Below are 23,504 nucleotides of genomic sequence, written 5' to 3' on the forward strand. Positions count from 1 at the left end.
TACTGTTGAGAAACCATTTTTGTTCAGTAAACTGTTAGGTTAACATGTTAAACTATATCACTTATTTGTCACAATACTGTTTTCTTAAATTAATAATAATGATAATGATAATACACACACACACACACACATATAGTACTAATTTGTCATATTGTCAAGAATATTATCGCAAAAATACCCTGAAATATTGTGATATTATTTATATCATCCACCCCTATCGCCAACTTTTATCAGAGATTTATACGCAGCTGCAGCACTGTGATCGCTCCTCTTACTGTGCTGACATCTTCAACTGTGCCATTCCAGTGGACTACAGCAGCTGACAGAGCCCATATCACTTATTGCTTTCCACCATCAGATGGTAACACAGTTACATGCTCTGAGTGCCTTAGATTCTGCTTTTTGAAAATGGTAACACAGTTATTGACCATGGTGGACCAGTTCAGCGGGATGGCGCACTTTGTGCCCCTCCCCAAGCTACCATCAGCAAAGGAGAAAACTGCAACACATCTTCAACACAACACAGTTTCTCTCTGTCTCCTCCCTCTTTTTAGAGCCAGACATGCAGTTGTATATCCTCATTGATTCAGTCCATATCAAATTAATTAGCAGGGTTTGTTGTATGTCAGAATCAAAATTCTGATTAGATATTAGTTTGTTGCTCAAAGCCATCTGAAGTTATCGCATTTGTGTGCGGTCAGCCATTTCTTTGAACACTGGCTTTTGTCCTCACATTTAAATTTTACACAGCATCAAGTGACCCCTAATGTAGTGTAATGTACAGATAATCTGCATATGTATGCTTTATTGTTGTCAGATGATGAGGACAAGGCTGAATTTTCAAAATAAATGCCCCAAGATGGTTACATAAGTTTACGGGAGGTCCTCGACAGAGCGAAATTTTAAAAATAAAAGCCTTCAATTGGTAATATGAACTATTCAAATGTCAAAACATTATGCTCTTTAAGGACATCTTTGCTTGTATTTAACTGTTTTCAGTGTTTTATGTCTTTTTACGTTCAAAGTATTTCTTCCCCTTTGACAGTATTACAGTTCAGCTTTGAGGTGATGCAGTTTAGCTTCCATTTCTGCCAGATTTACATATCTTTCAGACAATACATTTTAGATTTCTGCATTTTCAGCACTATTTTTGAATTCCATTGAACTCAGCATTCGTTTTCTGCAGGAAATGCATTTTCTAGTTTCATGTGAGTACTGAAAAACTTGACTGCACTACTTTCATCAGGACTGCTGCTTTGCTGTTCCATACAAATTTTAGATGCCTGTTTTTTAGTGAAAGACTAATTTCAATTGGTGAAATATGACCAGTCACAAATCTATTATTGTATTAAGAAAACTTTATGTATAAAAAAAAAAAATCAAAATTAACAAAGCATTTGTAATAAAGAAACATTGGAGGTAACTGCAAAACGTGTTTTGACATTGCAATGTGATAAAGATGTCAACTGACTTATTGATAACTCATTGACCATGCCCTCAGAGGGTGATGTGGCTTTGGCTGGCTACCTGGATTTTTCCCTTGATCATTTGTAATTTCATTACTCAAATGGAAATACAAAACAGTGAACTTTAACTGAAGCAGTAGGACAAACTCCACAAAAAATAATTAAACAAAAAACTGAAAACTATGAAGTACCATACATTGCCAAAATTGCACAAATGTTACTGATACAACTGCAAACATCTGTGTACATATTCAGTGTCACCCAGCAAGCTTTACTCTAGGCTGATATATCTGCAAAAAATCTATAAATCAGAACTGAAACTGATGATGTGGCTCCACAACTCAATGAACAGAAAAACTAAAGGCATAGTTAGTTTTTAGCCTAGAACTAAACAAGGATCTAAAAAACAAGCAGACATAGAGTTTATTTATTCAAAATGGGGAACTCGTGTATAAAAAAAACAAACTCATCCTCTGGCTTCTGCGCAGTGGCCATTAACTGCTTATAGCACTGCACTGACTAAATCACAGTCCCCATGCTCATAAAAACAAACAAACAAAAAAATAAATCATCAGTAGACCCACAGATGTTTTTCTGGCTGTGCTATATTTTCCCTGGGATGCAGTCATTTATCAGTTCATGCTTAACATTGATCTAACATTCACATGACGATATGTGCAGCCACCCATCCATACTATTCATTCTTTGGTACATTTACAGCATGTCATCTTCACCTCCTCCGTACATGTCAGCTAGTTTCTTGAAGCGGGGTCCCCACTCATTGAGGCAGTCATAGTCCTGGTCTCCGCTGCTCGATGAGTTCAAAGAGGAGAGGCTTCCTGCATCAGAGCCACCTCCTTCATAGTCAAATACCAACAGGGAGTCATAGGGGGGTGCTGTTGGGTCGTTGTCGGCTGCCTTCAGGTTCTGAGAGAGGAGCAGAGGATTATGTTCTCATTTTACAGACCTTCAGTTTTTATATAAAGCCTAATCAAATCAGTATCAAACCATATTTGACAACCTGAATTACTGCTTTGTGGTTGTTTACTTTCCAAACAAGTCAAGCTGCAGTTACAGTTTACAATCGTGTCTGTGAAAACACGGATGCTTCACACACATCTCCCCCCCCCCCCGACAACACAGAAAATCTATACAATCTGCACAGTTCAGGATAAGTGTTACCGATTCAATATCTGACCAAATGTCTCCTCCATTGTTCCTGATTTATGACGCTGTGCCATAGCCAGATAAGTGTTGAAAAGAACATTATGATGTGATGTGAAGAGAACACAGTAAACACAGCGAAGTTGACCTTTGACCTTTTGAATATTTAATATTATGACTCTGACCACCAAATTCTAATCAGTTCACTCTTGAGTCCAAGTAGACGTTTGTGTCAAAGTTGAGAAAATTCCCTCAAGGCTTAAATATCGTGTTCACAAGAATTAGACGGACACAAGGTCACAGTGACCTTAACAGTCAAAATTTAGTCAGTTCATCTTTGAGTCAAAGTGGATATTTGTGCCAAATTAGAAGAAATTACTTCAAGACGTTCTTGAGATGATTGCATTCACAAGAATGGGATGGACAGATGTATGTATGGACATACAACCCAAAAACATAATGCCTCTGGCCATGGCTAACACTGTTGCAGAGGCATAATCATGTGATGACAAATAAATATGGCCATAAACAAACTGCACCAAAAGAAGCCTCATTATCTGAATTCAATAATTTTAAATCTTGTGTTGACCCACAGTCTATAACATAAGGAGACACTGTACTTTTGCTCTGATAAAGGGGGCTGGAGACTCTCACTGGGACAATTTTGAAAATGCTCTGGAGCAGATTTTGGAGTTTGGCCACATGGGATTGTCTGTGATTTCAAACAAATATTTACTGAACCTCCTCAGAAACACACTCATTTATAACAGCAGTGACAAATTACATATTTTAACCACGTTAGATTTTATTGTGTTGGAATAAGCTCTCAGATCTTTGACTCACATCATCAATGAAGTTGCCAATTTCCTCTGGGTTGGCGGGGCGAGGTCGGTACTGAGGAGCCGGCATGAAGTTTGGGATCATGTCGTTTCTTAACACCTCAGGCCGGTTGTCCAGACCACGGTGGAGAACACTCAGATCATAGTCCTGGTGGCGAACACATGTAGGGGTTTACACATGAGATACTGCATCTTTCATTTCAACTCAAACATCTCTTTCTGCATTTATATAATAAATGTAATCCATGTTTCTGGTAGTGATGTTTTTATATGAAACATACTTTTGTCTCCTGCTGCTAATCTACACACAAAGACACACACATCAAAACTGTAATCCATAATCCTTTATGCAGACATTTTATCAGGCCTACATGGATAATTGTATACCATCACTAGTAGTGGTGGGCAATATAGTTTGAATCAATATCAGGATAATATAAGGATATCTTTGTGACAGCTATATATGAGGCAAATCAATGCAAAATCACATACAGAATGATATAGTTGATCTCTGATGCAATGAGCTGTGTCCCACTGATGATTACATTTATTCAGTACTGTACTTATGTACACCTTACATGAGTTTTTCCATTTATGCTACTTCATATCGCTACACCACTACATTTCAGTGTGAAATACTGTACTTTTCCCACCACTGTATTTATCTGATAGTGTATTCATTTTGAAGATTAGTATTTTACATTAAAATTGGCTCCACCTCAACTACCTAAAACACTGAAATTCTGCCAACATGCAGCTTACAATGTTAATAATCCAGTCAAATAAAATGATAATAAAATAAATACTGACACTCTGACAGAGGGTTTTTGTCTGCAACAGGAATTTGTAGCGTGGTGTTGCTGCTTTTAAAGGATTCTTGAATACTTCTTAGACAACTGTCCACTTTGCATTACAAAACTCTTAGTGTGTTACAATTAGCTTGAAATTATGGATTTATTATTAAATTCTGGTGTTTTACCACGACAGAGGATCATACTGAAATATCATCCGACCCTAATCACTAATGCACTGACTCTGCTTCCGTTGGGTTTTCCTCCAGGAGATGTAAGCAGAGGTGCAGCTTTCATTAAACAACCATTTGATCAGAGATACTGATGATCTACAAAGATTTGAAATCAGTCTAACTGCTAAAAATCAGTCTTCAGGGTGCCTGACCAGCAGTGTTGCTCGACTGTGACTGACTGGCCCATCTGCCTGCATCAATTCCAGACTGCAAATGCAGCCAATGTTTTCTCTTCCTTACACTGATGTATTGCCTTGATTATTTTAAGTAATGGTTTGATGCATAAGTCAGGGCTTAAAGGGGGGGGGGGCTGCGACATTTGCACTAGAGTGCGGCACGGGCCGCATATTTCTGTCCGAACCCGTCCGAGCCCAAGAGCAAAGTACCCGAACCCGTCTGAACCCGACAGTCATTCTGTTTTGTTATGTCCAAAACTGAATCGAGCCCGACATTATTTAGGCTAATTACTAAAGCACTGAGTTTGTGTCACACAGTTGTTATGGTTACAGGCTATGTAACCCGGTTACACCGTAAAAAGGCATTGATTTGTGCTATTGTGTTAGTAGATTGTTTAAACAAAACACACATTACGCGGTATCATCAGCAGTTAAAAATATAATAGCCGTTCTCACTGGAGCAGCTGAGTGTGTGGGAGCCCGGCGGAGGTTTGCGAGCTTGGCTAGAGGGTGTTGAAGTGTGCGCAGCCCAGTTCTGTGCTCTGGCCCGTCAGGAGAACCACGAACTGACCGAACTGCTACAGAACTACTGGCGCTGCCGCAGACAGCTGACCCAGTCACACACACAGCTACATACACAGTCCTCTGACTGCAAGAGCACTCAGAATCGTCTCTGGAGCTTCAGAGATGAACAACAGAAACAGCCAATGTGTGTGTGTGTGTGTGTGTGTGTTGTGTTCAGGTGTTCAATCAATCAATCAATTAATCAATCAATTTTATTTATAAAGCCCAATATCACAAATCACAATTTGCCTCACAGGGCTTTACAGCATACAACATCCCTCTGTCCTTAGGACCCTCGCAGCGGATAAGGAAAAACTCCCCCCAAAAAACCCTTTAACAGGGGGGAAAAAAGGTAGAAACCTCAGGAAGAGCAACTGAGGAGGGATCCCTCTTCCAGGACAGACAGACATGCAAAGTGTTACGTGTTGTCACGTAAATAACACTCCCCAAGCATTAAATAGGACACACAATAGGATTTTATTTATTTTTACACTACATTTTCACTGAAAGCTGACCGAATCCGACCCGAGCCCGAATAAAAATTTATACATTTTTGACCGAGCCCGGCCCGACCTGTCGGGTACCGTCGGGACCCGTCGGGCTCAGACCGGGTAGCCACACTCTAATTTGCACAGCGGCAATCTTTGTCAGTCGTCCTCAGAAGAGGTCCGTCCATAATTTTGCGCCCTCCTCGAGCCGTGCCCACCTCCATTTATTTTCCACCCCTCTCTCCAGTTCTGCTGTATTAACACCAGGTTTGATATATTTTGCTTCCATCTCTCTGCCCTGCTCTACTCTACTTCAACACTACTTGGCTCTCTCTCTCTACTCTACCGGTAGACTACCGCATCCACCTGTTGCACAAAACACACACAGCAGTGTTTCCCCTAGGATGGAGTTGTAGCAGCAGAGGTGAAGCACACGCATGAAAAAAAAATTTCACATGCGTGAAACTTTTTTGTATGCTTGCAAAGCACAGCCTGCTGGCATGTTTCTATGTATCTACTGGCACCAGAAGGGCACTTTAGGACTAAGTACATACAGTATATTTGTGCACAGTAATGAGCAGGTGAAATGTCTGTGTAGCTTACATATGAAGTGTCTCAAGATTTAGGAAAATACAATTTTATTGAACATAAAAGTAAAAAGTCACTTGACATGCTGCTGTTTATGACCCATTCAAGTGCTGGAAGTTGTTATTTACGTGACAACGCCTGACCACAACACTGGCCCCGCTCCAACAGTGCCGTGCTGCGCTGCTGTGCAAGCAGCGTGTTTGTCTGTGCATAACAGCAGTCTGTTGATGGTTATTTACACACTTATTTACACACTGTCCGTAACAATAACTTTGTCAGCTGACAAACTGCGCCGGGCTAAGGGTCAGGTTTGGTCAGGAAAATGTGGCCCGAGCCACACTCTAGCGTGCTCACCTGTGTGTGTGGCGGAACTCCGCCGTGCACAATACAGAGAGCAGAGGAGAATTGTTAACACGTGACCATGTAGAGACAGAAATGACACGATGACATAACACCATAAATAGTATATTGCTTATTGATAAGACAGAGCCCTCTCCTCTCCTCTTATATATATTAGTTTACTCACAAGTGTGTGAAGTGACCTGGATATGAAGCATCGGTAGCGCCAAATACACTGCACGGCATGCTGTTTTCTCTCAGTGTCCGATAGCTGGCGGTCAAGCTAACACAAGCTAATCATTCAAATGCAGTTCACTTGTCCTTTTCTGTTGCACATTCACCCACACTCATTTGGATATCAGGCTGTTACTGACTACAACATGTGCTTGGAAGTAGTGTGTGTTGAAACCCTGTCCGTGTGTGTGTGTGTGTGTGTGTGTGTGTGTGTGTGTGTGTTTGCTGTTTTTAGACCCTCCCCACTGAGCTCTTATTGGCCAGCTGAGCTTGATAATACTATACTATTGGTGGAACTACGCATGTGCTTCCCTGAAAATCAGAAGATGATTCGTTAAATGCTAACTTATGCCAAGTTGTTGCCACATTAAAAAAAAAAAAAAAAAAAACTAGAAATGTCCGTCAAGCTGGAAATCTGGCGCCACGCCGGAGTACTTTAAGCCCTGACAACTCCTTTAGCCTCATCATAACAAAAACAGTCCAAATCTCTCTCAATTTACCTGATCATCCTCCCCACCTCCCTCTTCATCATAGTAATAGATGTTGTCTCTGACATCGTCATCTTGCAGTAGAGGCTCCTCCTTCTCTCCTCTTCTCCGTCTTGCGAATAGCAGCAGCAGCAACACCAGCACTGAACACACAGAGAACAAAGCTTAATACAACACACCCATGATTCAGTCACCACAAGTCCAAACATATCCTACAGAGCAAAAAAATAAAGGGGTAAGCCTGTCAGCAAAGATGATCACAATCATTATTGGTCCATCCATTTTCACCCGCTTGTCTGGGGCTGGGTCGCAGGGGCAGCAGGCTGGGCAAAGCACCCCCGTCCCTCTCCCCAGTGATGCTTTCCCAGGCCAGATGAGATATGTAATCCTTCCAGCGTGTTCTGGGTCTACCCCAGGACCTCCTACCAGTGTCTGGAACACCTCTAATGAGAGGTGTCCAGGACGCATCCTGATCAGTTGCCCGAACCACCTCAACTGACCCCTTTTGACGCGAAGGAGCAGCTGCTCTACTCCGAGCTTAGTGGTCCTTTCATTTTAAAAGATGTAAAAAGAAGGGAGAATGAGCTCTACATAGCTCCCCTAAATCTCAATGTCAACCCAGAACCTGCGTCTGAAAATAGTCCCCAAGAAATACAATATTTCAACAGCCTAATCTTTTAAAACGGTCATCACTTGAGGTTGCCATGCTAGTGCTTACTGCATGGTTCATAGACTGTGCATAAAGATGGACAATGTGACAGCTCCTTATAGTGGAGTCACAACATTTCAACTTGCCCAGAGGTGGCTGGCTGCATTATAGTGTGTGTGTGTGTGTGTGTATATATATATATATATATATATATATATATATACATATATACACACACACATATATATATATATATACATATATACACACACACACATATATATATATATATATATATATATATATATATATATACATACACAGTCATGTGAAAAAATTAGGACACCCCATTAAATATTCAGTTCTTTAATAACAAATGTTCACATATCGATGTCTGATCTTGTTTTTCTTTATCTCTGGGAAAGAAAGTGATTTAATTGCAGGTAAACCACAAAAGTTAACCTTGTTTTACTCATTAAATGAAAGATATCAATAAAAATGCATATTCTAACTGAGGAAAAAGTTAGGACACCCTACTCCCTAATAGCTAGTGTTATCCCCTTTGGCTGAAATAACTTCAGTGAGACGCTTCTTGTAGCCGTCTATCAGTTTCCGACATCGGTCTGAGGAGAGTTTGCCCCACTCCTCAATGCAGAATTCTTTCAGCTGTGAGATGTTTGAGGGGTTTCTTACATGTACAGCCCGTTTCAAGTCACCCCACAGCATCTCAATGGGATTAAGATCTGGGCTTTGACTTGGCCATTCCAGGACTCTCCATTTCTTAGTTTTCAGCCAGTCCTTGGTGAATTTACTGGTATGTTTTGGGTCATTGTCATGTTGCAGGGTCCAGTTCCACTTCAGCTTTAATTTTTTTACAGATGGTCTCACATGTTCATCAAGCACCGTCTGATAGACGATAGAATTCATGGTGGATTCTATGATGGTGAGCCGGCCAGGTCCTGCTGCAGCAAAGCATCCCCAAACCATGACACTTCCACCTCCATGCTTCACAGTTGGTATGAGGTTCTTTTCCTGGAATGCTGTATTGGGTTTACGCCAAACATGTCCTCTCTTCTGACGTCCACATAATTCAATTTTAGACTCATCTGTCCAAAGAACATTATTCCAGAAGTCCTGGTCTTTGTCTATGTTCACTCTGGCAAACTTCAGTCTGGCCTTCATGTTTCTCTTAGAGAGCAAAGGTTTCCTCCTTGCACACCTCCCATGAAAGTTAAACCTGTGCAGTCTCTTTCTGATTGTAGAGGCATGCACTTTCACATCAACAGTAGCAAGAGCCTGCTGTAGGTCCCATGATGATACTTTAGGGTTTTTGGAGACTTCCTTTAGCATCTTGCGGTCTGCTCTCGGGGCGAACTTGCTTGGACGGCCAGACCTGGGCATGGTGGCAGTTGTTTTGAATGTCCTCCACTTGTAGACTATTTTCCGGACGGTGGAATGGCTGATTTCATATTCTTTTGAGATCTTTTTGAATCCCTTACCAGACTCATAAGCTGCTACAATCTTCTTTCTGAAGGCCTCAGACAGCTCTTTTGATCTCACCATGGTGTTCACGGTCACTTCAGCAGTCTGGAGCACACCAAACTAAATGTCTGAGGTTTAAAAGGGCAAGCCTCCTTCAAAATGCTGAGTAACGATGTTCTAATCATGTGCACCTGATGTGATACACCTGTGTGTGATTTTAGCCATTTTAAGTGGGAATAAATGTGGGGGTGTCCTAATTTATTCCTCACCAGAAATTGCATTTTTTTTAAAATTACATTTTACAGAAAGTTATAAAAATCTTTTCTTAAGTTTTAATTGTTTAGTTATATTACCTGAATCTCCCAGTATTGTTAGAATTGATATTAAATATCCATATGTCCAAAAACACACAGGCTTTCATAGGGTGTCCTAATTTTTTCACGACTGTATATATATATATATATATATATATATATAAAATAAAAGCTATATAAATTAAAACTGAAATTGACTTGACTTGGCTGGTCACAGCATCCCATACACCAAACTGATTGAGTTATAATCCTCCAGTTGCAGGTTATCTTTTTCTTTCCAGACTTAACTACCGAAATATCTTCCAGGGTTCAAACTCTAGTTGTGATGCAAAACTTCAAAATTTCTCTTACATGCAAGCTATAATTTACATCCACAGTCCCTGGAATTATGATAAGCAACCTTACATATATAACTAAAATAAACTATCAGACTTACTGAGTAATAACAGGATGCCTCCCAGTATTCCCAGGATAACGGGCAGTTCAGTGCCACCTGCCACACGCCCTTTGCAGGATACCTCCTCCCCAGTGCAGTCACAAACTGTGGCCTGGACAGTGCTGTCCTGCCACAAGCCCTGGTTGTCTGCAACCCTCAGGAGCACAGTGTACTCTCCACTGGGTAGCTCAGTGACTAAATTCAGGATGATACCCGTTTCTGCAATGAAGAAGAAAATCAAGGTCATTTTGTCAAACACAATAAACATTTTTGTGAACACAAATGTTATGACTGCATTTTTTCCACAAATAATTTAAAGCACATTCTGGCCTAAACAAACCATCCTCCTTCTAAATGCATTGCATGACGGGCCCCTTTTCACTGAGCTGTCACGGCACCAATTAACTCAAATTGCTTAAATCTCTCAAACAACTGGGACCTGAAAGCAGGGTTCCTACACAAATTCCATTCTTTTCCAGACTCTAATCTCCAGACTTTGCAGGAGATTATTCAGACCCTATTTGAAAAGTTTAAATGTTTAAATAGTTAGGTGTTTGATGTAACCAAATGTTTTTAAAATACAACTGATAACATGTATGTTACATTCTGATTATGTAAGCTTTTATGTTACCAAAAAATAGATAGTAGCTAGGTACTGTAGCTCATACAAATAAATTAACACCAAACCACGACAAATTCATCTCTGCCCAAGCAGGACGTGAAATAGCCGATCTCACCTGTACTCTGATTATTTACCCTTTATACTGTTCATGGATAATTAGATTATTGTTACTCCCGTGTTTTTTTGTCTCTTTTAAAAATAAGAAGCGAAAACGAATTGGAAATGTCTGTACTGCTTATTTACTGTTACCATGGAAACCACAATCAAGGCAGCCATAAGGGTTTATCTATGCAGAAAAGATAGTTAATTTACTTTTCTGATAACTACATCACACAGCGTACTTCAGAAATATTTTGTTTCAAACTAATTTGGTTGCAGATTTCCAGATTTGGTTCACTTACAAGGCAGCTGGGGCAGAGCTGTTGCTGCTGTGACACAGTGAAAGAGGAGCATGCGTTCAGTCTCACGCCATACTTCTTGCCTTGCTTTTGACAACATCAAGCTCGCTCTGGCCTGTACTCTCTCACATAGTTGCAGAAATTTCGGCTATGCTGGCTGCCTGCTCCAAATGCAATGAAAAACACTGCTTATATGATCAATAATTGTTATTTTTAGAAATTCTGAAGTTTATGTTTTAGAAAACAGAATAGGGGCAATATTCTAGAAACACAAATATGTTTCCCTGCTTGCTCCCCCCCCCCCAAAAAAAGTCCACACTTTTCCCTACTACATTATGAATCCATTCATAAAAAAACACTACACTTTGTGCTCATCTTTACAGAACATCTGGTTTGGACAATTTCAGGGAAATTTTCGGCTCGTAAACAGTGTGAAATATTTTATACTATCTTTCTTGATCTATTAATTGTTTTTTTTCTGCTGACTTTTTAAAACCTTATACTTATCTATAATTTTTCCCCAAGAATGACCTACGAGTTTCTCCTGGGTCTGGCTACTTGACTGGATGGCATTAGTTTGTTGCTTGCTATGCGTAAAAACAACATTTTAGTCTTGTATAAATAGTGTACATACTGGATTCGTTCATCCTAGCGGTCCAGTTGGTCTTGGACATGCCCTGTAGAGAGATGCTGTATGGAGCAGCATTGCCCGGTCCATCTTTATCTGTTACTGACAGCAGCTGAGGTGCTGATTTCTTGTTACATATCTGAGAAAACACAATGTCACACTCAACTCTTTGTTTGCTGGTTCATGTTAGTGTGTGATATATTTGAAACACCACATACCAACACAGAATACAAATTTTTCATTTACATTAAAATTGCTCAAAAACTGTTAAGTACTGGGGGAAGAAGACGCACCTTGATTACACGTTCCTCAATGGTGGGTGCATTGTCATTGACATCTTCGAGCTGGATTATTAGAGTACCAGTTCCTGTGGCTGGTATTTCATCTGGTGACAGACATGAACACAGAAACGCACATCAGAAACCATTCTGTTCTAGAGAAGCTATAACATGACAGTAAGATTAAGCCCATATTTTCTAGCCCTAAAAAAGTACAGACAACCCAATGAGCATGTGGATGTGTAAGTGTTGCCTTCCACCTACCATTGTCATATGCACCAATGAGCGCCGTGTATTTGTTGTCCTTGACGAAGGGGGACTCTCTGTCCATGAGATTTTTAAGTTTGATCACGCCTGTGTCTTTGCCCACAGACAGCCAGCCGGCAGGGTCTCTAATAATTTTATACCTGGACATAAACAAGATTATCACAAAAAGATGTAAATCTCTGTTTTTTCTATGAAATGGGCTACATGATCAGTTGCAAGTCAAAGCTACATTTGAGGTGGGGCGTTGGTGGCTTAGTGGATAAAGCAGGTGCCCCATGTACAAGGCTGTTGCTGCAGCAGCCCGGTTTTGACTCCAGCCTGTGGCCCTTTGCTGCATCTCTCTCTCTCTCTCCCCCCCCCCCCCAATGCTTAGCTGTCATGTCAATTAAAGGCAAAAATGCCCCAAAAATATATCTTGAGAGACAGAAAAAAAAAGGCTACATTTGAGATGTCACAAGCACTTTAATAAAAACCGACTGTGACTGCGATTAAAATTAAATGCAAAGACAGGGATTTTTTCCCGTTTGAAAATACACTGCTGCACAACATGTAAACGAAAAATTATATAAAAGAAATAGCGGGCTGTATGTTAACGTTTTGCATATAGCACTGGGGCTACAGAGGTTTAAAGGTTTGCAGCACAGGACACAAAACTATAACATGGGTATAAAAGTATCAAGTAGGTCTAAATCCATTGTTGATTGAAACACTTCAAAATCTTTGTGGGGGGGAGTTATAAAGTAGTTTTCCATGGCCTTTCGAATGAATCTAGTGCTGGGAAATGATTCAAATATTTTTATTTGTTTAGACTATTAGTCTCATTAATGCACATAGCATCATCAGATAGGCCAAGGGAAGGAGGGAGCGAGAGACAGTTTGCCTGTGTTATATACGTCCTGTGTATGAAATGTTTGTGTTGTCACTGCATTTTTTAAAAACCCATCTGTCACCTGTATCCAAGTGCCATCACAATGTCACACAATAGACTACAACTACCAAGAAGAATGGCAGTGTGCTATGTCCACCTCACACACATACTAGCAAACAAATGTTTACCTGACAATCAAGCAGATCTGTCTCCCATAAATATTGCACATGAGCTACTGCGGTCACTTAATTCATCTCACAGACTGATTTAGCGTAGCATGTGCAACATAAAGCCCAATGTGCCACTATAGACTAATTAACAGACAGATTAAACAGAGTAGCAGCTCTGTGTCTCTCTTCTCCACCTTAAAAGTTGCCTGCAGTTGATCCAGTGAAATAAGTTACTTTTTCTCCGACTACAGCTGCTGCAAGAGACAGCAAAACATCCTTTCATTTAGTAGTTACAGTCTACTAATAAACTCTCCAGGGTACGAACAGTAGTTACTTGAGCCTCAAAACCAGCCACAGCTTAGCCCTGAGCAGAGTGACCGTCCGCTACTGACCAATCAACGGACTGCAGTGTTCACAGCTCCACCTTTTAGTACCAGATCTGTGTAATAAGTACCCCAACAGAAGGGGTCTGAAAAGTTGTAACAGTATGGAACGGTTCCATTGGTACTATCCACAACTTTTCACAGTGGAAATGGAAAAAAAGGCCTACCGAACTGAACTGAACTGTACCATACTGTACTGCTCGGTGGATTCGGGGCTTTAGTGTTGATGGGGAACTTGTGGGTGAGTGAGTGGGGCGGAGCTGTGCGGAGAGAGTGAGAGAGGAGAGATGCACACTCACCTGCATCACAGCATTATTTAACGCAACTTGATCCTTTATCAATATAAATGCTATTATCTAAATTTATATCTTGCTTGAAAATAGGTTGATATATTGTTATGATATCACCCAGCCCTAGCCTACAGTTATTTAATGTGAGGCAGGTCCTCAATCTCAGCAGTTCTCAGCAGGGAAAACATCCAACTCAAAAAAATCATCATAATTTTAATATGTTGAAGCAAAGCAAGGATTGACTAAATTTTGCAAGACACAAGTTAGTGTAGTAAATCCTGTCTACACTTGAGTTTTTACTGCTTTACATTTTATAAGTTAAAAAAACCCTCCCAACAGTAAATTTACATTGATTAAAATTACTTTCTCACTCCATACTTAATTCCTATCATTAACTGTCCTTATCCAATAGAGGTATTTAGTGCCCCTTCTGCCCAGCCATCTATATGGTTGGTTTTGTAGCCTCTACATGAGCTTATCACATTCACAAAAATCTCAGCTCATTTTACATTTCATCCCCAGTGATCCAGTCATCATCAGCCACCTAAAGGCTTATTTATACTTATGTTGGCTTAGATACATCCTCTAGATGGCACTAGAGGGCAGAGTCGAAAGTATCTGACAACAAACTAGGTGTTGATGGAGGAGGTCATAGGCCCAATCCCATTTCTCATTTTCGCCCCTACCCCTACCCATACCCCTCTTTTTCGAGTGCCCCTTGCAACAAAGTTACAAGGGGTAGGGGTTGAAATATTCCCCTATGAAATGGGACAACCCTTCATAATCGGAAACGTCATCATTAGTCGTCAGTGACGTCATAAAAAGACGTGACGAGTATGTTGCCGGGGAAACCTCACAACTAGCGATTTTTTTTGTTATGTTTGTTAGAACAAATGTATATAATACATTGAAACGACATTTCCGATGGTTATCATAGTCTTTAAATCTTTAGTTATGAAGAAAATACTTACATTTATGGTTTTCTTTCATTGCCTCTGAAGCATTCCCTACCATCTTGCCGGTGATTCACAAGGCATTCTGGGAGATTTCTCGTAGCACTCGCTTTGAAGTGTGCCTCTGAAAAAACTCCGTTTGAAGGGCCATATAGCCCTAGCACTCCGCCCTTCCCCTCTGCCTCAATGAGAATCGGGACATCCCTACCCCTATGCGTGAACGTGCAAAACGGAGGGGTAGGGGCAAGTGGTAGGGTTAAGGGGTGTACTGGGATTGGGCCATAATAATGTACTTTTCAGTGGAGGCAGTGTTCTGTGCGGCCCTTAAATACTGCAACATGTGGACAGAGAATTCTTTTCACTACATTACCAACTTTTTTCCATTCTGCCATTTTTAAATTGTCTGTCAACCAGGGCAGGAATTTCACAAGGGCCATTTGGCCCTGTGCCCTTGAAAAAAATATCTGCCCTAAGACCATAGTGGCCTTGATGCCCCGCCTGCACTGCCCAGGTGATTCTGCGGTTTTCTACTCTGCCTTTTTCCAGTCAACACGGCTTTGACACCAGTGTCTTTTGAGAAAAAAAAATGCGATGACATTCTGGATTCTTATTGGGCAACATCAAATGAGAAGATGCGTACTTCACCAGTGGTGGGTTTGATTCGAGCCTGGCATGAACCACTTGGACAGGCTATAACAACAGGGCTGACCTCCTCACAGCGCGCGCGCAGCAGAGAGGCCACGGTGCAGATGAAGGGAATATAACTTCAAGATTACTCTAGTTAATGACAACTACTCTTGTTACTGTAAGTAAGTGCAATAAAACCTCTGCCAGCCAAGCCAATACTTTATCAATACATGTGGTCAGCATGTAGAAAGCCAAATTTCAATCTGCTCTGTTGTTGAAATATGATTCTCTCATTCACCGCTATTATGATTTATGATCGCGGTCGACACAAGCACATCGCACTCGCAAGGCTAACAGCAAACTGTTAAAGACAAACTAAAATGAAAGCTGTCTGTATGTAGGCTAACACTTTATCTGAACATGTACCTGAGGCAGCCGACCTGCAGACAGTGAGTGTCCTCAGTAGAGGAGGGACAGAGAGCAGGATGAATGATTAATACTGATGTTTGTCTTCATGCGGAGATAACGTGACTTTCTTCACTCAGTATTGTGATGTCAGGAGGAATATTTATTTTATTTATTCCAGTGAGATATTATTGGGTTTTAAATAGTGACTTTGTTGTAAACATGACTGTTGCTGCCATGGACTGTATAAAACTATATCTTGTGTAACTGACCTGTAAGGAAAGCAGCAGGAGGTGAGGTGTGTGCATGTGTGTGTGTGGAGGAGAGGGGAGAGGGAGATGCTGGTAGAGAGATAGTGTGTGTTATTAGATACTGTTAATGTCACTTATTATGCTTCTGTGCATTGATAGCTCATTTTTATTGTTTCTGTATTATGTTGAGAAGGGCCATGCCTGTATATAAGTGGATCTGTTGCTCGCTGCTAAAAATGTGGCCCATCGACATCATCTGGTTTTGAAATGCGGCCCAGTTGAAATAGTAATTGAATAGCCCTGCTGTAGTTTGTTTGTTTCTTAGCTATCTAACAACACATCAAAAATAACTATAAGCCAGTCTTGTTCAGTGAAACAGTTTATCATGTACACTCAAAAATAGGCCAGGCCTAATATTTAATATTTAATATTTTATTTTATATTTTATTGTTTGCTTATAAATACATAAACCTGGTTGTTCTATATTTAAAACACATTGGGTTTATTACTACTATTAAATAAATCACATTATTACCTATTATACTCATTATTATTACTTGAGCTTGTTTTATTTATTCATTTCACAGATAGTTATACATCCTTAATCCTTAAATTCATTATGGACGTGGACTTAAAATCATTGTTTTATTTTATGACCTTGCTGCCCTGGCTTTTGGCCTTTGTGCTCTCAAAAAAATTGACAACACGAAAGGCCAAGTGGCCTTGCCCCTAAAATGATGAAATTCCAGGCCTGCTGTCAACTCCCATGGTCTTTATTTGTTTGAACTACACTACCCTGCCCCTACAACCTCCAGTGGTGCTGCCACATTTAGTCTATATCCAAAAGTTTTTAGAAAATGTGTGCTAATACAGACAATATTTACATGGTCAGTGTCCATATAAATTTATCTATGTAGCATAAGTGAGCCATTAGATGTTCTGGTGATGAATGCACTCTCTTTGCTGCTCTTTTAAGATTAGAGAATTACGGGGGTCACTTAAAATCTTGTTTTACAATTTCCTTTTCCTAATTTCCTCTAGCAGTAATAATCTTGTGTTTAAGTACATGTTCTAAATAACATGGTACAACAAAGTTTGACCTTACCCGACTGTCTGTTTGCGTGCAGTGTCTGGGTCAGAAGCGGTGTATCGCACTACATCACTGTTGATGGCAAGGTCCTCCCGTTTGGACACATGCTTCTGCACTGGATCAAACACCGGCGCCTCATTGACGTCCTGCACATTCACCACCACTGTGGCGGTGGCAGTAGGCAGTGGAGTAGCAAAAGGAACCTCATTCTCCACTGCAACCAGCAGAGTGTGCTTGGTGCTCCTCTCAAAGTCAAGACCCTGGTTGCATGAAGGAAAAAGCACAGCAGCACATCAGATAAATGTCTTACAACCTGAACAAACTGCCTGTGTGAGCAGCACACGTACATTGCAAAAACTCTTGTATTTTTTTTTCCGGCACCCATGTTAACAGGTTAGCGCTTTTATTTTTAACTCCACACTTCCTGTCTCTGTTTCAAAATAACAGCCCTCTGACGACATTTCTATGGACAGAATCCCTTCATTTGTTAACACGAGGCTTTTATTTTCATTGTGAAATATTTGCAGGACCATGTGGTTGAAAAGGTAGTGGTTTGCACAGCTCCATAAATAAGTTTAGTACCAGCTTTTAATTGTAGAAATACCGTACCAAGAGTAACATACAGTTCTGCAGCAGCAACACTATCTGTGTGATAGTGTTGCACGGTATACCGGTACTAAAATAGTACCGTGGTACTAGAGTATTCAAAACGGTACTATACTGCATTCGGAAAATACCTGTACTTTGAAACTGATTCAATTCATTAATTTAGTTAATTTATTTTACTCATTTATGCACACAAACGCCTTTCTTGTTCCTATTGGAGCACAGATTGCGCAAGTGGTGTGTATGACAACACCTGTATCAACATTCGCAGCTGGCGCACGTGAAAAAAGACAAGAGAAAGTCTGCCTCACAAAGGGAGACAACACGAGACAACACAAACTTGGTGGAACATTTGAGTTACCAAACCGTGACATCAATACTGAGGTACTTACCGAACCATGATTTTTTGGGTACCGTTACACCCCTACTATTTATTGTTCTAAAGGTTTGTATCCAAAAGGACTTTTTCTTAGGAAAAGTACCGAAGAGTATCGAAATTCATATTGGTATTGGTACCGAAACAAAGATTTTGGTATCGTGACAACACTACTGTGTGAACATGGCACACATAAGCCGCAGCAGTTCAGTGAGGTCTAGGATTAAAACTTAAACTCCCTTATTACTTTTTGTTTTACCTGGATACTACATAACAATGATTGACACTGAAAAACATCACAGGTTTAATATTGTGTCTTATTTGAAAATTCTTGGTTTACTTCCCACCTTAGCAGTAGAAATGATTCCTTCATGTTTGTTACTTCCTGTTTTCACAGTGAAAAGTCCTCCAGGATCACCATCGACAATCGTGAACTTGGCGTTCCAGGCTGGGGAATGTGGCTGGTCACCATCTGTTACTGACACTGTAATGACCTGAGCGTCCACTTTATTTTCTGGAACTGTTGCTTCATACTGTAATGCAAGGGATGTGTTTTTGGTGAAACAGAAAAAAACAAGGATTTTAAAAAAAAAATGTTGCTTGATGCAGTTTCGTTAATTACTTCCCTGTACAGCTTTGGGATACTCTGTTTAATACAGTTCACTCACTTTTAGCCAGAAAGTATCTAAAACTTACCTTTCAACATCAAACAGATATTTTGAGTGTAAGAGTTGTCATCATATATAAAATGCATTGTTGAAGATGCAAAGATAATTCAATCATGTCATAAACTATCAGGACTAAAACTGCGATCATATACTACTCAAACTGCTGAGTAAAATAATAAAAGGAGCAGTTCTTTATTGTTTACAATCTATAATGTTACCAAAAATTTATTATGATGGGCTACCTTCTCAAGCAAAGCCGTTTTTGTTTTAAAGTTGACCATGTATGATACCGGTTCATACACATCAACTGTAATGCTACCGCATAAAAAATGAAAACATTGACTAAAGTCCTTTCTATTGCCCCATGGACACTGCTCTGAAGCTTGACAGATCTGCTGTGCCTGGTTATATGTATGTTGTACTTACGGCGGGCTGAGTGAAGGCTGGAGCATTGTCGTTGCTATCTGTGACCGTAAGAATGACTTTTGCTGTTCCCGTTAACCCTTCTCCCATCATGTCAGCTGCTTGTACCACCAAAGTGTATTTTGGGTATTTCTGTAAAGAGACATAAAAGTTAAATGCAGTTGGAACAAAATCCATTAAGACATTTTAAATAGCTGTGAAAGTAATGACATTCCCATTAGCCTCAGCTGCTGTAATGATGTTACATGATAACACGTGGCGTAACAAATCAAACTGTAGAACAAGAAACTGCCCGATCATTACAAAACTTGCAGGATATTTTTAGTGAGAATGTTGAACCCCATGTATAAAGTTATCTTAAAATCACTCAACAGGGGGAGCCACCAGTTCCAAACAAGTGCATTGGCCTTGTGCAAAATTTGACCCTTAAAGTAGTTTGTCAAAACATCACCAAACTCAAATATTGAAGCGTGTCCTCAAAATGCTTTTGCAATTGACCAGTAAGGGGTGACAGTTGCACCAAGGAAGAGCATGACCCAGCACAGATTCGGTTGTAAATGTATGAGGGTCTGTCTAATCATCATAACACCTGGTGGTTATCTTTAATGCAGTTGTCGTAAACTGTCAAACGTCTTGATCCTTCGCAACTTCAACTTCTAAAAGATCCACGCTGGCTTGAACCCAGTAATCTCCACTTACAGCTATATTTGTCTTTGTTTCCGCAATCTGCAGTTTTGCATCAATGTATCTCTATTATCTATTACATGGTTTCCCTGTGTTGTTCAGTCTGCACATGAGCTAGCATGAAAGCATCTACACCTCACCTAGCATCTAACTGAACCGAATCAAGCAAGAAAACAGGAGTGTTCCCGAGCACCTATTTTTCAGGGCACGATGGCTGCGTCATGTGATAAACAGAGGACAACTTTTGGAACGCAGCCACACACACTGCATGTATAGTGGAAAGAACAACCAAGTACAGCCAAGAGCTATCTTTCCATTCTTCAGTAAATATCAGTCTGTGTTAAATATCAAGAAGTTGATCATTTTTGTGCAGGGCTGCCAGAGCTTTACATCCATGCCATGGACAAGAAACAACACCTGGAGGAAGATCAGCTCCAAACTCAGGATTTCTGGTAAGTAGGCTATGATATAGTGCTGGTTATGGTCACTTAGCAACTTTAGCCACACAATGCCTCTGCACTCTTCAAAGTTGGCACAGAGTAGGCACAAGAGTAGCACCCAGTGCCCAACCTTGTGTCTTCCAGGCGGTTAAAGACACAGCATGTGTATGGGCCCTTCGGTTAAATAAGTTTCAGAAGCCTCACCTCTCTGTCTAGCCGACCGTCATTGACTCTGATTGCTCCATTGACTGAGTTGATGACAAACAGGAAGTCATTGGGCAACTGTGGATCCTGGCTCAAAATACTGTAGCGGATATCTGAGTTGTCAGTATCCAGCTGGTCACTGTCTGTGGCCTCAACCTTCATCACTTCAAAACCTAGAGAGAGGGAAGTCAGAAGTGAAAATGAAGTACAGAGGTTTCTCAAAGTATTCAGAGCACTTCATTAAAGAGCCGATTTACAAAGCAAAGCTGGGCCACACAGGGTTAACAGAATACTAGTTTTCTTTCCAACCTAACAATGCACCTGGAGTTTGTGGTGTGTGTGTGTGTGTGTGTGTGTGTGTGTGTGCAGTGTCAGTGAGTTAAGTCATTCTGTAGTCTTGTCATACCTGCATATTAACTAGGGCTGCACAATATATCAAAAATGTACCTTCATCACAATATCAACGTGTGATATAGGTATCACAAGACTGCTTAACTGTCATAAAGAGTATATTTACATGTGCCATGCATTCACATGCTGCATGTCATATTGAAACACTGGCGTTGGGTGACTTTACGAGTTTTGAAAGTATTTCTCATGTCACACAAACCACTGACAGTGAAACGTATGTTTTGTGTTATGATCATACTGTCTGTGATGTGTCTGTGTTTTTTTTTCTGGTGCTCTGCACAGATCTGACACCTGCCTACCCACCTGTCCTCATCCCAGACTCTCTGAAGCTCAGTGCGCTGCTGTTTCCTGGTAAAGAAGATGGCTCTGCACGGAAGTCCCCAGGGACCACCAATAAACCATAACCTTGTATTTTAATGTTTATAAAATACACCAGAATTCACACATATGTAGGATAATACTACAGATGTTTCTGTAGTCTTACGTCACACATCTGTTGTGACAGCACTTGTTGTATTCACTCATGTCAGTGATGACTGTGTTTTACTGTCCAGGGGACGTTCTACTGATACAGTATTGACTCATGTTGAGGACAACCTGATGATGTTAAACTGTACAGGGGATGCGCTGTGCAGAAGAAATTTATTCACTGGCAGCCACCATTTTCTTCCTGTATATACCATGTATGTCGCACAAGATCAGTTTTGTTGTTTACTCCCCCCCCCATCATCTCAGTAAGTGAAAAGGAAACATAAAAACTCTTCTCAGATTGAAAGAGAAACTGCATATTTTTCAAAATGTTGAACTACTAAATTCATACAGTAATTAATTTGAATTTTTATGGAATATACATAGAAATGCTATTTCTGTGGGATTATCACAAATCACAATCATATATCACATATGATTGACCTTACACTGGGTAAATGATTCTGGGGTTCTCTAAGTTCTGCTCAACATGTGGCATTTGTATAATGTTTTGTATGTAGACCGTGTATACAGGTACATATAAAGTCTGATTTGTAAATAAAGTTTTTTAGTTTGTGATGTTAATGAACTTTTAGATACATTTTAAGCATTCATGAATATGACCATAATTAGAACCATATAACATTAAACACCAGTTTAGCACTAGAATTTGTCAAGTTTTTTTTTTTAATGGGAACCCACTCAAATGACCACCTGTGGGTCCCGGGACTTACTGCATGGACAGCCTATCAATATCACTGCATTTCTGTGGATCCCGGGGACTCATTACATGGACAACCTATCAAACACGGCACTTTAGTACTCAGCACTTTTTCTTGCACTTTTGACGTCTCTGTATGTTTCTGTGTTGTGATTGTTATATGTAGTCCATGTCTGTTTTATGTGATAGAACTGTCCCTGTGATGATGTTTTTATCTTGTCCTGTGAAGCAATGAAATGTAGCACTGTGCCCAAGATGAATTTCCCTTAGGGGACAATAAAGTTTACCTTACCTTAATATTACTGCATTTCTTTTTTTTCCCTTCTTTTTTTTCTTTTTCTTTTTTTGTGCGAGTCATATCGTCATTGCAATATTCAAAAATGTTTTTTCCTGATATCATGCAGGCCTAATATCAACTGATAAAATATCCCTACAATATCGAACAATCTATTATTGCTAACCAAAGACTAACTACGATGATGCAATACGTACGCAGAAAAAAAAGGTAGATTTAGACATCAGCCAGATGAGAGGAATTACCATGATCCAAAGTTATTTCTGATTTGCCATCTGAAACTCTGTCTCCACCAAGTTCCCCATTTAGTGTATAACTGAAGCTTTCTATGTAATTATCAAGCTGAGGTGGCTTTAGCTTTACTAGCATGCTCACTTTTGTAGAAGTCCCACTCTGGAGTGTATCACAAAAAATGTATAGTACTCCCCAGTGTGTTGAAGCAGGTCCTGGATTTGATTATATTAGCTTTAAGTCAACTTGTACAAGTTCTATCTTGCACTTGTCTGGTAAATGTGAAACATGCTGCTGAACACTAACACAGATCTTATTCAGGCTGAGATGAAATCCACTGACAGTACCTTTTGGTGAGGCCTCAGCAACTTCTCCCAGGTAGGTGTCTTGACTGAAAACAGGTTTGTTGTCGTTCTGGTCAATTACTTTCACCACAATTTCCATAGGCTCCTCAGCCTTTCCTGACCCATCTGATACAGCGTGTGCTTGAAACTGC

The 23,504-nt window shown here is 40.2% G+C and overlaps 1 protein-coding gene across 1 annotated transcript in view; it reads right to left on the minus strand.

The window, feature by feature from the left end:
- Positions 1 to 1,338: 1,338 nt before the first annotated feature.
- LOC117248591 (B-cadherin-like) overlaps positions 1,339 to 23,504 on the minus strand; it is a 38,710-nt gene continuing 16,544 nt past the window's right edge. Inside the window, exons 7-18 of the mRNA XM_078176285.1 lie at positions 23,356 to 23,500; positions 20,883 to 21,055; positions 19,558 to 19,686; positions 18,811 to 18,996; positions 17,497 to 17,741; positions 12,442 to 12,584; positions 12,193 to 12,284; positions 11,906 to 12,038; positions 10,252 to 10,470; positions 7,383 to 7,513; positions 3,474 to 3,617; positions 1,339 to 2,393 (exon numbers count right to left, since the gene is read on the minus strand). Of these exons, the coding sequence (XP_078032411.1) occupies positions 2,181 to 2,393; positions 3,474 to 3,617; positions 7,383 to 7,513; positions 10,252 to 10,470; positions 11,906 to 12,038; positions 12,193 to 12,284; positions 12,442 to 12,584; positions 17,497 to 17,741; positions 18,811 to 18,996; positions 19,558 to 19,686; positions 20,883 to 21,055; positions 23,356 to 23,500 (1,953 nt within the window). The 3' untranslated portion in view covers positions 1,339 to 2,180. The remainder of the gene's footprint in view (positions 2,394 to 3,473; positions 3,618 to 7,382; positions 7,514 to 10,251; positions 10,471 to 11,905; positions 12,039 to 12,192; positions 12,285 to 12,441; positions 12,585 to 17,496; positions 17,742 to 18,810; positions 18,997 to 19,557; positions 19,687 to 20,882; positions 21,056 to 23,355; positions 23,501 to 23,504) is intronic.

This window comes from Epinephelus lanceolatus, chromosome 17 (genome assembly GCF_041903045.1).
Source record: "Epinephelus lanceolatus isolate andai-2023 chromosome 17, ASM4190304v1, whole genome shotgun sequence".
Taxonomy (NCBI): Eukaryota; Metazoa; Chordata; class Actinopteri; order Perciformes; family Serranidae; genus Epinephelus; species Epinephelus lanceolatus.